Below are 14,838 nucleotides of genomic sequence, written 5' to 3'. Positions count from 1 at the left end.
TTTTACTGGTACAACTGCATCCACACGGGGATTGCACCAGTATCACTATTCCAATAGAAACTCACACCTCTAGCCACATAGTCACAGACTGATACAAACGCTGTGTGTAGACCAGGTCTAAGAAAAGAACATGCAAAGTCTGTAACGTGCTGGCTGGAGCTCTTCTGCCAATGAAGGAAGAAGCTAGGCAGATTTAAAAATACATTTCTGCAACTTTCAGACACTCCACACGATGTGACCACAGAGTGGAAAAGCCTCTGCTTCAGGTCCCGGAGGGGGCTCCAGGGGGCTCGGGGAGGGGGGGCTCCGGTCCCGGAGGGAGGGGGGCAGGCTCCGAGGGGGGGGCTCCGGTCCCAAAGGGGGCTCCAGGGGGGTTCGGGGGGGGGCAGAGGTCCCGGAGGGGGCTCCGGGGGGGGGCAGAGGTCCCGGTGGGGGGGCGGGCGGGCTCCAGCGGGGTTCGGGGGGGGGGCAGAGGTCCCGGTGGGGGAGGGAGGGGGGCAGGCTCCGGGGGGGGGCGGGCAGGCTCCGAGGGGGGGCTCCGGTCCCGGGGGGGGCTCCAGAGGGGTTCGGTGGGGGGGCAGAGGTCCCGGTGGGGGAGGGAGTGGGCAGGCTCCGGGGGGGGGGCTCCGGTCCCGGAGGGGGCTCCAGAGGGGTTCGGGGGGGGCAGAGGTCCCGGAGGGGGCTCCAGGGGGGGGCAGAGGTCCCGTGGGGGGGGGGCGGGCTCCAGCGGGGTTCGGGGGGGGCAGAGGTCCCGGTGGGGGAGGGAGGGGGGCAGGCTCCGGGGGGGGCGGGCAGGCTCCGAGGGGGGGGCTCCGGTCCCGGAGGGGGCTCCAGAGGGGTTCGGGGGGGGGGCAGAGGTCCCGGTGGGGGAGGGAGGGGGCAGGCTCCGGGGGGGGGCTCCAGAGGGGTTCGGGGGGGGCAGAGGTCCCGGTGGGGGAGGGGGGGCAGGCTCCGGGGGGGGGGGCTCCGGTCCCGGAGGGGGCTCCAGAGGGGTTCGGGGGGGCAGAGGTCCCGGTGGGGGAGGGGGGGTGCTCCAGGGGGACTGGCCCGGCGCGGAGGGGCGGGCTCTGAGGCGGCAGGGCCCAGCCCCGGGGCGGGGCGGGCCGGGCGGGCGGTAGCGGCCCGCGCTGGGAGGCTGCTGGGCCCGCTGCGCCGCGCTCTGGTGCCGGCTGGGCCCGGCGGGAATGTCGGACCCGAGCTACTGGGGCGCGGCGCCGCCCGGCTACCGGGGCCAGCGGGGCCAGGGGGACCTGCTGCAGCGCTCCAAGAGGTGCGGGGGGGTCAGTGCTAGGTGCGGGGGGAGGAGTGGGGTGGGCCCGGGGCTGCATGCGGGGGGGGGGTCAGTGCTAGATGTGTTGGGGAGGAGTGGGGGGGGTCAGTGTTAGGTGCGGGGGGGCCGGGGCTGCATGCGGGGGGGGGGTCAGTGCTAGGTGTGTTGGGGAGGAGTGGGGGGGCTGCATGCAGGGGGGGGTCAGTGCTAGGTGCGGGGGGGCCGGGGCTGCATGCAGGGGGGGAGGAGTGGGGGGGGTCAGTGCTAGGTGTGTTGGGGAGGAGTGTGGGGGGGGTCGGGGCTGCATGCAGGGGGGGAGGAGTGGGGGGGTCAGTGCTAGGTGTGTTGGGGAGGAGTGGGGGGGTTGCATGCAGGGGGGGGGTCAGTGCTAGATGCGGGGGGGGGGCCGGGGCTGCATGCAGGGGGGGAGGAGTGGGGGGGTCAGTGCTAGGTGTGTTGGGGAGGAGTGTGGGGGGCGTCAGTGCTAGGTGCGGGGGGGGCGGGGCTGCATGCAGTAAGAAGCAGGATGGAGCTCAGGCTGGGGCGTTGCGCTCTGGAGCGGGAGCCATCTCAGAGTCAGGCCAGTCCCCAGCTAAGGAGACAAGTAGGAGGATTCGGCAGCGGGGCATTTGGTCTGTAAGATCTTTGGGGTTTCCCAGGCAAGACCTTTGCCATCCAGGTCCTATGCACACTCCAGCTGGAGCGGTGCTAGCAACACCAGCATCTCTGTCCTTATCGTCTAGAATAGATTTCAGTTCTTGGGACAGGAATTTCTGCCCAAATTAGGCTGGGTTTAAACCTAGCCATTAAAATAGCCATCACTAGCAAGGTTCCTGCCATGTGGATAGGGCCTTAGCAGTGCACTGCTCAAGGCAAGTCAACGCTTAAAATGCTGCGTCGGCGCAGCAGCCGCGCTTTAATGAAGACGCTGTACGCCAACAGGAGAGAGCTCTCGCATCAGCGTAGTTAGCCCACCTCCCCGAGAGGCGGTAGGTGTGCTGGTGGGAGGAGAAGCTCTCCCGCTGACGTAGCTCTGCCTACACCTGGGGTTAGGTCAGTATCACTATGTCGCTCAGGGGTGTGGATTTTTCACACCCCTGAGGGATATAGGTCTGTAGTGCAGACCAGATCTCAGTTTTGCAAGTATTACCCGTGTTCCTGCTCTCTCCCCCAGCCAGCACCCAGGCCAGAGCATTTCACCCTTCTCCCACCAAACAGGTCTTGTTCCCAGACCAGGGGAGCTCTGTTTGCCCGGAGCAGCAGCACTAAGTGACTGCGTGCTGCTGGAATGGCCAGAGCTCATTTTTTCCAAAAACATTAATCTTTTTCTGTTGTGTATTTTCTGATTGTCCCCGGGACTAGCCTGTGTGAGGGCTGAGTGGCTTCACCGTCTAGTTAGACAAGCTCAGAAATGCTTCCCTAAAAACATGGAATCCAGCTTTTATTCAAATTCAAAAGGGTGATTAATCTACTTTTTAAAATGTTTGCTCCCTAAAAAGGGCTCCTATTTATTATTTCTATTATCTTAGTGCCTACGAGCCTTAGTCAGGGGCCAGGACCTGTTGTGCTGGGAGCTGTACAAACACAGAACAAAAAGACAATCCCTGGCTCAACAGTCGGCGAATAAGCCAAGAGACAAGATGTGGTTACAGACAGGGGAGTGCAAGGAAACAATGCGACAATAGTGGTCAAGGCGACAGGCAGTGATCTCTGCATGCCAGCAGCCTAGCCATTGCCAAGTTGTTTGTAGCATCAGGGCAAAGGAGAGCTTTGAGAAGGGGCTTAAGGAGAACAGTGATGGGGCTTTGAGGATGTGTACAGGGTGTGAGGGGCAGCCTGGGGGAAAGCACGAAGGTGCGTGTTTGAAAATTTAACAAGTGAGCAATGGGGGCAACATTTCAATAGTGAGCTAGATTTGAAATCTCTGGTGCCACATTTAATCCAGGAGTGAGCGATTTGATATGTTTATACAATGTGGGCATTTAACTCACTTGCACACAGACTGAGATACAACTGTAAAAGTGCCTTCCTCAGTCTCAAAATGGCATTGCTTTTTATTATAAAGAGGAATAGGAGAGTGTATTTTCTTAGCAAATTCACTGATCCTTCCCGTTCTAGGGCCCAGTTCTGCAAACCACAGCTTTAAAGACTTTGTCTCTTTGACCCACATGTATAAAACTTGATGAGTGTTTGCAAGTTTGGGGACAAAATGTCCCAATTAAATGACAGGTGGTGGGGGGGGAAACAATTTCTGGATAAAGTGTCACTTCAGTTGTATTGGTGGGAGTATAAGTGGCACCACTGTATCTTGTATAATAATAATTGTCCTCATGGAAGCACATCTGTGAAATGAATGTTCCGTGAAATGACTTTTTAAAAAATACACATAATCAGAGTGATAATCTAAGGAGTCATGTGCATCCAGCTGAACCTAAGGAGGCCGTAATTCTCCCCAGGGGGTTGGGCAATGCTCTTGTGGTTCATTAGTATTGCTAGACCCAGAGACAGAATTACAGTGCGGTGTATTTTATAATAGCTAAGAAACATACGCTGTTCTTTGGTATGATGAAGAGCACTGTAATATATGAGAGGTCCTAGCTTCCTGCCGCGTGGCTGTTGACATGGCTGGTGGAGTGCTGGAACAGCTCAGCAGAGCAGGAGGAAGCAGCCTCTGAGTGATCTTGATTTATCTTGATATTTAACTGACCCTTTTTTCCTGCATGGGTGTCAGAACTGCATGTTGTTGGTGTGACGACAGCACAGCACTCTGACATCAGCCTCTCTTATAGCAAAATCTTGCTAGCCCATCTGAACTCCAGTGTCATGCGCAGGTGACTGCAAGATGTTTAGTCGTGCCCGTTGTGTTAGGATGGGGTTTGATTGATTAAGGCCTCGGGACTCAGCAGCAAATTTAGGCCCTGATCTTGCAAGCACTTAAGCATGTGCTTTAGCTTTTGTTCAAGTAAGTTTCCAGCCCTCATGGTTGCAGAGAAAAGCTTGAAAATGTGACCAAAGTGTGACCTAGAGGCTCTCCCCCCGCCCCCCAGTTAGTGCAAAGAACCTGAAACACATTTGTTTTTAGAATCTCATGAGTTTAAGCCCATCTCGTGATTTTGGGGGGTTCTGACTCATAGCTTTTGGACAGTTGGAGTTGGTGATGCTGCTGCCTGCTCTGTGCTGTACTCCGTTATATTGCAATAGGCAGTTCTGAAATTCTTTGACAATGCAAACTGTTAAAAAGTAAAGAAGTCACCATGCGGAGGGAATTGTCTGACCCCATTGTTGAGTTAGAACAATGGAGAGAGGAGTATGTGATTGGGCTGGGACTAAGCCCGTGCATTGCAGCTGCTGTCTGTAAATTGATCTGAGGTGAATGGCCCAGACAGCAGACATTTTCAGACCTGGGTAAGCAAGCTAGCATCTTTCTAGTGAGCTGCAGTTCGTGCTAGAAGGCGGCTGACACTTTCCCTGAATGGTGTAGACAGGGCCAGCTGAATGATACTGTCATCTTGAAGGCAATAGTTTGGTTGTGACTGACAGCATTTTGCAATTGTTAGCCATTTAAACCCTGGTCTATACTAGCAAAATTACCTGTTGCACCCTGATCTGATTGCCTGATGCCAGTTTTGTTTTTAAAAAATGAGTGCTACTTTACATCGTGCTTTTAGTCCAGCCGTCTCAACGCTCTTCACTTGGATGTTGCCATTTACCCATTTCAGAAGTGAGGACACTGAGGCACAGAGCGGGGAAGTGACTTGCCCAAGGTCTCACAGCGAGTCAGTGCCGGAGTCGGGAATAGAACCCAGGAGTCCAGACTCAACTCCTTGTCTCGTGGTTACAAGGTGCACTGTGGCCTGCCTACTCATTGAGACACTGTTTTTTAAATGAAGGTGTAATTCTCCTGTGATATCAGACTGGACATATGGAAAATGTGTTGGGGTGACTCGTGTGGTTTGTATTCTGTCCCATGCACCTGTGTGACGCTCTGAGGGCGAGGAGATTGGGCTCATCGGGGTGGGGGCTTGGAGGGAATCACCTGGGATTGCCTTGCAATCCTCATCCAGCAACAGTGCGCACTGTGCCTGCGTAGTCCGCAGTTGGGTCTTGTGCAGCAGATGCGGTTTCACTAACTTGAGTGGACTTGCTTGGCCCCTTGCGTGGCTTTTACTTGAACTAAAAATGTTTGGGTTGAATTGAATGCTGGTGAAATGTGCAAGAGTGAAATCCTCCAATCAGAGTCAAACTGGGCAGCCGCAGTGGAAGCTTCACTCTCTGCCTCATCCTGCCCTGGCAGGGCCACCGGTGCAGGAGCTCTGTGTCCAGGGCTGTGGGACCCAGAGCTCCAGACTGGGCCTGTTTTGAACATCCCTCGGCCCGCGCCGCTTCCCACAGCCCCCATTGGCCTGGAGCGCCAAACCGCAGCCAGTGGGAGCTGCGATCGGCCGAACCTGCAGATGCGGCAGGTAAACAAACCGGCCCGGCCTGCCAGGGGCTTACCCTGATGGGCCTTGTGCCAAAGGTTGCCGATCCCTAGTCTAGACCATCCAGTCCTTTCCCACAGGCCACTAGACAGCAGCCAGCTAACAGGGGCCTGTGTCCCGTTCTTCTGAGCCAGCCCGGCCTTGTGGTGCATTGGAAGGTGTTTGTAACCAGATGCTTATTTCTTTAAACATTTAATGGAGAAATGTGACAGGCCCCATCTTAGGCCTGGTTCTGTAGGAAAGGAACAAGACACCTGAACACATTGTGCACTGATGTTCTAGCTCTCAGACTCTGCTTCCTGTCTCGCTTGCGGGGCAGCCTGGGGTGGGACTGCCTTGCTTATATTCATGAAATAAATCTAAGACTGATGCTGTGGACATGGCCTGGGGCTGTGATGAGATAGGTCAGATGATGCAGTTCTCAGCTTGCTACGGTGTTTACTTCCTGTCTTCTGTAGCAGGCTTTCTTGTGCTGTCACAGGTTGTTGTGAGGGGCTTTTGGGTCACAGTTGCTGTAACAGAGTTTCCTTATCTGTGAGGGTGCGCTTGACGGTGTGATAGTTGCTGTGGTGCTGCTGGAAGGTGACTTTGGAGATGTGCCGCACTGAGGGTGCGTTGTCACATTCTTCTGTAAATAACCTGATTTTTGCTGACTGCTGTTTTCCACTCCGTTTTTGGCAAAACTTACAAATGTAGGATTAGAGCCAGAGCATTGGGGGCTGGGTTGTGCCCCTCACTCCTAACTTTAAGAGGAAGCAGCCGTTTTTGCACAAGGCTTACTTGTTTTGGAGGAAGGGAGCCAGATGCAGCTGATGCATCAGGCAGGGTTAAAATGGCGCGAGATAGCTGTAGCACCGAGGGTGGAGTGCGCAGAAACAGGAAATATTATCAGAATCTGTCTGTGTAGCGATTACTGGAACTAACCTAGCCAAAGGTTTGTGTTCACTTTAAAAATAAATCTTCTGAGTGGGAGTGTGCAGGGTGGTCGTGTCTCTACAAAAAATGATGCATTGTATTGCAAAAATCAGTGACCTGCACCAAGCTCTTCAGATTTTTACATGCTGCCGTTGTAAAGATTCTTTTGGGGGAAGTCCTATGGCCTGTGTCATACAGGATGTCTGACTAGAGGATCACAATGGTCCCTTCTGGCCCTGGGATCTATGAATCTATGGAAGAAAGCAGTGGCGTTCTGCACATGTTCGTTGTCGGTCTTGATTTGCTGTGATTAACTATTTACCATTTCTCTGGAGCTGACATCTTGACATGGGTTAACGAGGTGATATGAGAGCTTGCTCGTTTATTAATCAAAATCACTGCAAAACATCCATTTGAATTTGTTTTGTTAAGACAAGCATGTTTATTATTCTTGAGGTATCTTATGTATGTCAGCCAATCTTCATCTCAGTGTAGCTACAAATTAGCATTAGAAATTTGCTAACATGGAGTTACAGTGAAAGTGAACCCTTACCTGTCCATGGGTCAGTATTTCAAACACTTGGGGGTCAGAGGGGAGGGGTTTGCTATTATAGCTGCTATAACTTGTTTTAAAAAAATAAAGTCAAATACCAAAACAAACCCACTGGAGTGGGCCAGGAAAAAATGGTGGGGAGGAAGACGGGAACTTTCGGAGCTCCAGTCTAGTGCCCTGTGGCAATCCCTAGCTGCTTTCGAGGAAGGGCAGTAAACCTTGTGGTATAGGGTCCCTCCAAGGTTTTTTCTTTACCCCTGTTAACTAGAGGTCAGCTCACGTCTTTCAGCAAGAGCCGTAGAGCCATTCCAAACGTCTGATTTTACCCGCATTTACTGTTGCAACTCTGGATGTTCTCGTTATCCACACCAAGGTCCAATCCTTTTCTTGCATTCTGCTGAGCTCTTGGCCTCCCAGAGCTCTGTGTGGGCTCTGGAAAATGCCTTTGCAGCCAGGGGAAACAACTGTCTTTCTAGGCCAGGCATTGATATGGGGAGCACTGGGGATATAGCTCCAGCGAGGTAGATACCAGAGAGACTGCAAGCCCAGTCATTACTGCAGCTGAGAAAAGACTGCTGGTGCCCCACCCCTGGGTAGAGAGGAAAATGCTTAAAGACACATCTCTAACCCTTGATTTAAAGTATTTCTCTCTTTCCATCCCTCACGGCTGGTGCTGCAGCATTGGCTCTCAGTGCTGCATTGTTCCATCAGCTGGGTAATTAAAATATGGCCTCTAAATAAACAACTTCTCTGATAGGAGTGGCAGGCACCACAAGGGATTTGCAGGTGAGAAATGAAGAGAATGAAGTGCCAGTGAAAATGCAGGCAAAGGTGTGGGAAGTAGGAGAAGTGGGGTAGAGCTTGTGGAAGCTTCCTGTCCATCCTCCAGTGACTAATGAATATTATTCAGAAAACAATGAATGTGCATTGAAAAATGTTCACGCACTGCCCTGTGGGTACACTGTGTGTCTGCGTGAAGCCACGCCGGGGGGGTGTTGGGGCCCCTGCATGGCAGGACAGACTAATGACCACGAGGTGACTGGGTCAGCCGCTGACGTTTGTTTAGTGTAATCGGTAGCAGCTGGAAACTTGGTGGTGCGCTGATGCAGTGAGAATACATACAGCAGTTATGGAGGGTCCGCATGGGGGTTGCTAAACATTAGCTGTCTGGAGTTAAAACATTGTATTGCCTTACTCCTGGTGTAAATAACTTCTCTGCATTCATGATTAGACCCCACAGAGAGCCTTCCCAGACTCCTTGGTTTTCTTTTCTCTCCTTGGAAGCTCTGAGCTCATGATGGTAAACGGAGTTAATTATTTTTAGTGCCCATGCGAGGGTTTCTGTTCCCAGCTTTGAATGGAAATTCTGCACTGCCTTTCTACTGAGCAGTCTAGGGTAGCAGCAATCCAGGAGACACAGTTTGACTTACTTTATTTAAATCTGGCTCTCAGGTGTATTCATGTTTTCATGGAAGATGTGTCCTTGGTCTGACATCTATGGAAATCTCCCCTAATTTTAGTTCGTGACGCTGTAGATTGTGTTTTCCTGCTTCCGGTCAGCTCTGAGTGTTTGCTACTTTTTATTAATTGTTAAATAATAAATATTCGGTGTGTCCAGAAATATGGCAGGCAGTCTCACTAGCACGCAGACACGGGTCTGGCCCCCAAGCACATACTGACTCTGTTTAATGGGAGAAGAGAGGAGAGGAGATTGGAGCAATTTATCAGTCGAGTCTGTTTCATTATATGCTCCTCACATCAAGCAACTCTGTCGAAGCTCTGAAAGGCAGCTTTTTATACTGGCCACACAGGTCTGTGATGCAGCGAGGCGTTGGAAGTTACCGATGCTGGAGGTGAAACTCGTTCTCCTGCATGCAATAGAATATACTGGATTTTTAATAAAAGCTATTCATGAGGAAACCTTGCAAGGGAAAATCTGCAAAGGTCAGAGGCCTGCGTGTCCTTTGCTCAGAGGAGCATCTTAACAGTTTGTGCAGGGAGAGGCACATTGCACCAAGGATAAACTGTGAATTATAATTGGAAACGTGAGATTAAAATCGGTGTTCTGGAGTCTCATGCGGCTGGCACCTGTTGTTGCTGAAAAGGGAAGTTGTTTGTTACAGCAGATCCCGAAGGAGGAGACTGAGCTAGATCCTGCAAATGGATCCTCACAGGCCCAGCCCTCTTGCTGTGTCTGCTATCCTGCTCTCCGTACTTGATACACTCAGATGTTCAGCCCAGTACCGGTGGTGTCTCATGTACCCCTTTTCAGCAAAATGGAGGGAAGCCTGGAAGGAACCACTAATTATAACTGAATTTCAATTAAAGTTTTTTTACAGCTTATACACTGCAAGAAATGCTTAAGGTTATGGAAATGGCTTTATATTGCACTGTGTAGAATTTATATCGCAACTTTAAAAAAAAAATAGAATGCATTGGTCGATTGTTAGTAGGCAGAAGCAGGATGAGTGACTAATTGTATCAGGAATCTCATGATAATTGGCATTCATACTCCAGCTGCTAGAGTCATGTGAAATTAAAAATATGATTTTTTTAAACAAGTAAATTTCTAGCCCTTACAGAGAAAACCATGAAAATGTGACCTCATGTATGCTAAACACTCAAAAACCTGACCTCAGACCTTACTTCCTCCTGTGCCACAGACATGTCTGGCAATCCAGTTCCTCCCCTGATTACGGTCAGTCACTAGTTGTGATACTTCCTCCCAGATGATACCAGTGTCTTCAATATCCTCTGGCACTGTCTTCTGCTAGTTCCCCCTGGCCTTTCTCCCTTTCTCTTTCCTCTCTCAGGCACCCAGTTCAAGGCTGGCTTAGCACATCTCCCATCTTCCATGTGGGGTACGTGTCCCGACGTCCTGAGCTGTCTTTCTTTGATGATATTTTCTAACACGTCTGGCTCTGGCAGCTCCCTGACTTCCCTTTGTTATTTTGTCTTTCCAGGAAATGTGTAGCGTCTTCCTCAGCCATCTGTGATCGGCCACCTCCAGTCTCTTCTTGTTAGCGCCTGCCCTCGGCCAGGTCTCTGCGCCGTACAGTAGCGTGCTCAGCACAGTCGCATGGTATAATCTGACCTTTAGTTTGGAGTGGACACCTCTGTTTGGCCAGGTGTTGTTCATCCTCCCAAAGTGGGGTTTGCTTTTCCTGGTCTCCGATGCGTATCTTTATCCCAAATGCCATCGCACGCTACAGAGAGAGGGACCTGGACCTGTTTGTTTTCATTTCCATCCACTGTGTCAGGAATCAGGGCCTGCAGCAGAGCTAGTCTTTGGGCAACCTAACACACCCAGCTGTCCTATAGTAGGCTGCTGGATTTGGTCCACCACCCGATTGGTGGGAGGGTCAGCACACCAGCTCTTCAGCCAAGCAGCAGCAGTTCAGCTGTGATGGCTCTTGTGCCTGCTAGTTCCCAGCCTTGCCCCTTCCTTGCCGGACTCTAGGTAACCTGGCTCTGACCGTTGTCTCTGATTCCTGACCTCTGTGTCCAGTTCTGACCCTCTGCTGTGATTCTGACTTTTGAGTCTGGCTCTGACACTGGGTTCCTATTCCTGGCTTCCGACTCCTACTCTAATCATAGGTTCCAAGGCCAGAAGAGACCACAGTGATCATCTGGTCCGATCTCCTGTATAACACAGGCCAGAGACCTGCCCCGAAACAATTCCTAGAGCAGATCTAGGAACCGCTAGGCCTGACCGCCCACATCCCTGTCTCTGATACATGTTAACCTTTGCATCTGTTCTCCAGTTTCCTGCCTTCATAATCTTGGTTTTCTCTACATTTATTTTCAGTCCAGTTTTTGCTCCTGTTCTACCTCTGATGGAAGGGCAGTCGTTCTGTTCCCCGTCGTGCTTTGTAAAGCAGTGTCGTTGGCAAAGTCAACTCGTCTATGCTAAACGATTTTACCCCTTCAACAATGCCTGTTGTTGTCTGCTTCAACACCCAGTCCATCAATAGTACAAGGCAAATTGATGATAACAGACACCCTTGTCTAAGTCAAGTCACAATATCGAAACACTCACCCAGGACTGTATCTGATCCTACTGCATGTTTGCTTCTATCATATAAACTCCTTATTATGTTGATAGCTTGTCTGGTATCCCATAGCTTCTAGCAATATTTCATGGGTCTCTCTATGGACACTATCAAACTCTTTCTTAAAGTTAATTCAGATGGGTTTGCCAAGCAATAGCTTTTTCAATGATCTGTCGAAGAGCGAATACCTGTTCACAACATGATCTACCTGGACAGAACCCAGCCTGTTCTTCTCGTAGTATGGCATCCACTGTCATCTTCATTGTGTTCAGCTGATGGTAGCCAATACTTTGCCTGGCATTGATAGCCTTACAATACCTCTCCTGTTCATGTCCTGAGTAAGAGCCCCCCTTTTTTGGCAATGCCACGATGATGCCATCTTTCTAGTCTTGGGGCACTTGTTCTTTCACCCATGTTTGGTTAGTTTTGTTAGCGGCTCAGTCAGAATATCGCCTTCTGCCTTCAGTACCTCTGCTTACATTCTGTCAGTCCCGGGAGCGTAGACCTGTTTGAGGACTTCGCTGGCTGCTATAATTTCATTGGGTGTTACTGGTCCCGCTTCTATTTCTAACTTAGCGTTGGCATTTCTCAAACCTGTGCATAATCATCAGCTCTGTACAGTTTAATGTTCTTTCCGTTGTCTGGCTTGTTCTTCAGATGTTTTCAGCATCTGTCCATGAGAGTCCCTGAAGGGCATCACAAGGGATGGTCTGGTTCTTCCTGAGAGGTTTTTCACTGTTCTGTAAAGATGCTTGAAAGTTTCCCTTCTGTGCTTCTGCAACCTCCTGACCCCAGACATTTCTCTCTTGCCTGCATCTCTCCTTTATTTCTTTGTCCCTGTCTCTTGCAGCCACCTCTAAGAGTTCTGCCTGTCTTGCACTGTTCCTTTTTTGCCTTCAGAGCTTTGTCAATCATTGCTCATATTCCAGATGTAATCCATGCATCTTCCTTCTGCCTCCTTCGGTGGCTCACTATTTCCTCTGTTATCTCGACTACCATCTTCTATCAGTTTGACCATCTGTCTTCCAGATTTTCATCAGCCTGGTCCTGTAAAACACTGGAATGGTTGCTAAGTGCAATCTGATCTGTGTTTCTTTGTCCTTGAACTTCTCTATTGTTGTAGCACTCCTGTTGCCCATCTTTGTGATCTTTTTGAGTCTACGTTGTAACATGGCTACTAAAAGATAATGATCTGAGCAAACATCTGCTCTTCTGCTGATTCTGACATCCTTCAAAGAAGATGCCCATCTGTTAGTTATACACTCATGGTCTATCTGATTGACAGTCACATTGTCTGGTGGACTCCCTGTGAGCCTGGGAGTACTCTTGTGCTGGAAGAGACATCCTCCTCTCTTACAGCGGTTTGTGCCACAGAGATTCAAGAGCCGTTTGCCATTATCAGCTTGGATGCCTTCTGCTGCTGAGCCCCTGACTTCTTCCCAGCCAGTAGAGTTGTTGCCACTTTGTGCTTGGAAGTCTCGCCTGTCATCAGCTTGATGTTGTGGTTAGGCACGACATCCAGGACTGCCGCACCTGCTTGTAGACTGAATCCTTTTCACTGTTGCTTGCTGTGCGTTTGTTGGTGCATATCCTTGGATTATTGTTCCCTTGACATGTCTTGTTTCAACCTGGTGGTTGTTCTGTCTTTCACTGGCTCCCAGGCCAGCAGGATTTTCACTGTTATGTTGTCCAGCATAATTCCTACGCTTCTTTTCTATGTTCCTCCTGAGTCGACAATTGTAGCGCCTTCAGATATCATCTTCCCACTCCCTGCCCATCTCGTCCCACTATTACACCAAGTATGGTCAGATGGTATTTTTTCATTTCTCTTGTAACCTGTGCCAGCTTTGCCGTACCATACAAAGTAGGTACATTCCACCTGCCTAGTCTTGTTACAGCTTTGGTCATTAGGATTCCATGTCTCAAGATCTCCGCTTCCTTTCGGCTTTCACTGAGCTCTGTCACATGTGGGTTTTGAGTGTCCTCTGCACCCACTGTCCCCAGGTTTTGGTTTAACTCTTTCTGTTGCAGTAACATTTTAGCTGAGTGGGTTGCAAACCTAACTGCAGAACCCTCCTTTTTTATCCAGGCCTGGGACCAGCACTGTGGCTAACAGTGGCAAAGTTCTCAAAAAGAAAAACAGCAACAACAAAAAGAATCGCCACATGTACAGCTTAAAAATCATGAGATTTTGTTACGATCTCAGGATTCTTGGACATTTGGGGTTGGAGACTCTCTGTTAAGGGCACTTACGGGGGGATCCCAGCACCCAGGGACACAGCCCATGGGTCTGATTCCAAGACGGTGAGCCTTCCTGGATTTGCAGGCTGCAATGCCTCTCCTCTGTGCTGTAAGAGCTGATATAGGGATAAGTCAGAAGATTGGGTTATCCATGGTTATAACTCAGTGATTCCTTTGCTTGGATTGGATTCTTGAATAGCTTTCCATCTAGCAAAGGATTCTCCGCTTCTTCCTGGCCCTGTTGCGCCCTTGGTTTCTTGCTCCTGCTTTCCACATCCTTTGTGTAAAGAAGGCTCTCCAGATTGAACCTCTGGCGGGGAGGTAGTCACCAAAGTCCTAGTGTTTGAATACAGACACGGAGCACAGCTGAAAGGGGAAACTGATGCTGTAGCTGTCTTTTATGGAGCAAAAGCCAGCGCAGCTTCACCAGTGGTGTGTCTGCAGCTCTGGCAATAGGGCATGCAAGTCAATTCGGGCTCACAGGTTTCAGAGCAAAGTGGTTTAAAGTTAGACCATAAACAACAGTGATTTACTGCATGTTTTAGTTACGACGGTGAATTTAGGAACCAGAGGGGCTTTTCCATCAAACTCTTATTTATGGGCATGAAACCACTTGGCAGTTTCTTCTTTGCTTCCTCTTTTTTAGGTCCTTTTGGCTCTTTTCTATTCTTATTTGCTGGATATTGGCTGACTGCGAGCTCCATCCTTCCCTAGGTCCAGCTGGAACTGGGACCTGGGGGAGACCAGTTTCCTGTTAAATAAATATAGTCACGCCAGCCCTCTTCAAAAGCATTCGAGAGGCCATGCTCTCCCCTTTTGCTGGGCTTGTCATGCTCTGGTCTGAGCTCGGGGGCTGGCGCTCCGGTGGGGCTCTCCTGCATGAATTGGGGGTGCTATGGTTGTAAAGCAAAGCACTTGGAGTGTTGAGATGGTTTATAAATCCCAAAGCCTTATAAACTTCCGCGCCCCCTTTGCTTTGGCATCTGGGAGCTGTGCAACAATGACACTCTGTTTTCCCTTTCTAGCTGCCGGAGCAGTAACAGGAAAAGCCTGGTGGTGGGAACGCCGTCTCCAACCCTCTCACGGCCTCTCTCCCCGCTCTCTGTGCCTACAGGTAGGGAAGGTCTGAGCTCCGGGGAGCAGGCTATGCACCTGCCGTGGTTTTATCCTGGTTACTTTGGAGGGGCAATGCATGGCCCTAAGGTACCTTGCTGGCACCTTCAGTCCTTGCAAGATTCTTCGTTGGAAGGACTGGAGAGGCAACACCAGGTTGCCCTTGTGGTTTTTTTTTCTTATTCAGATGATTATGAAATCCCTTCTCGGTGG

At 50.5% G+C, this 14,838-nt stretch overlaps 1 protein-coding gene across 1 annotated transcript in view; it reads left to right on the top strand.

Moving 5' to 3' along the window:
* The first annotated feature begins 1,184 nt into the window (after positions 1-1,184).
* Positions 1,185-14,838, top strand: part of MAST3 (microtubule associated serine/threonine kinase 3) — a 42,776-nt gene continuing 29,122 nt past the window's right edge. Inside the window, exons 1-2 of the mRNA XM_065422364.1 lie at positions 1,185-1,270; positions 14,538-14,626. Coding sequence (XP_065278436.1) covers positions 1,185-1,270; positions 14,538-14,626 — 175 coding nt within the window. The remainder of the gene's footprint in view (positions 1,271-14,537; positions 14,627-14,838) is intronic.

The sequence above is a fragment of the Emys orbicularis genome, chromosome 24 (genome assembly GCF_028017835.1).
Source record: "Emys orbicularis isolate rEmyOrb1 chromosome 24, rEmyOrb1.hap1, whole genome shotgun sequence".
NCBI classification, from domain to species: Eukaryota; Metazoa; Chordata; order Testudines; family Emydidae; genus Emys; species Emys orbicularis.
Note: the sequence above shows the minus strand (reverse complement) of the source record. Positions and strands in the feature narration are given on the sequence as shown.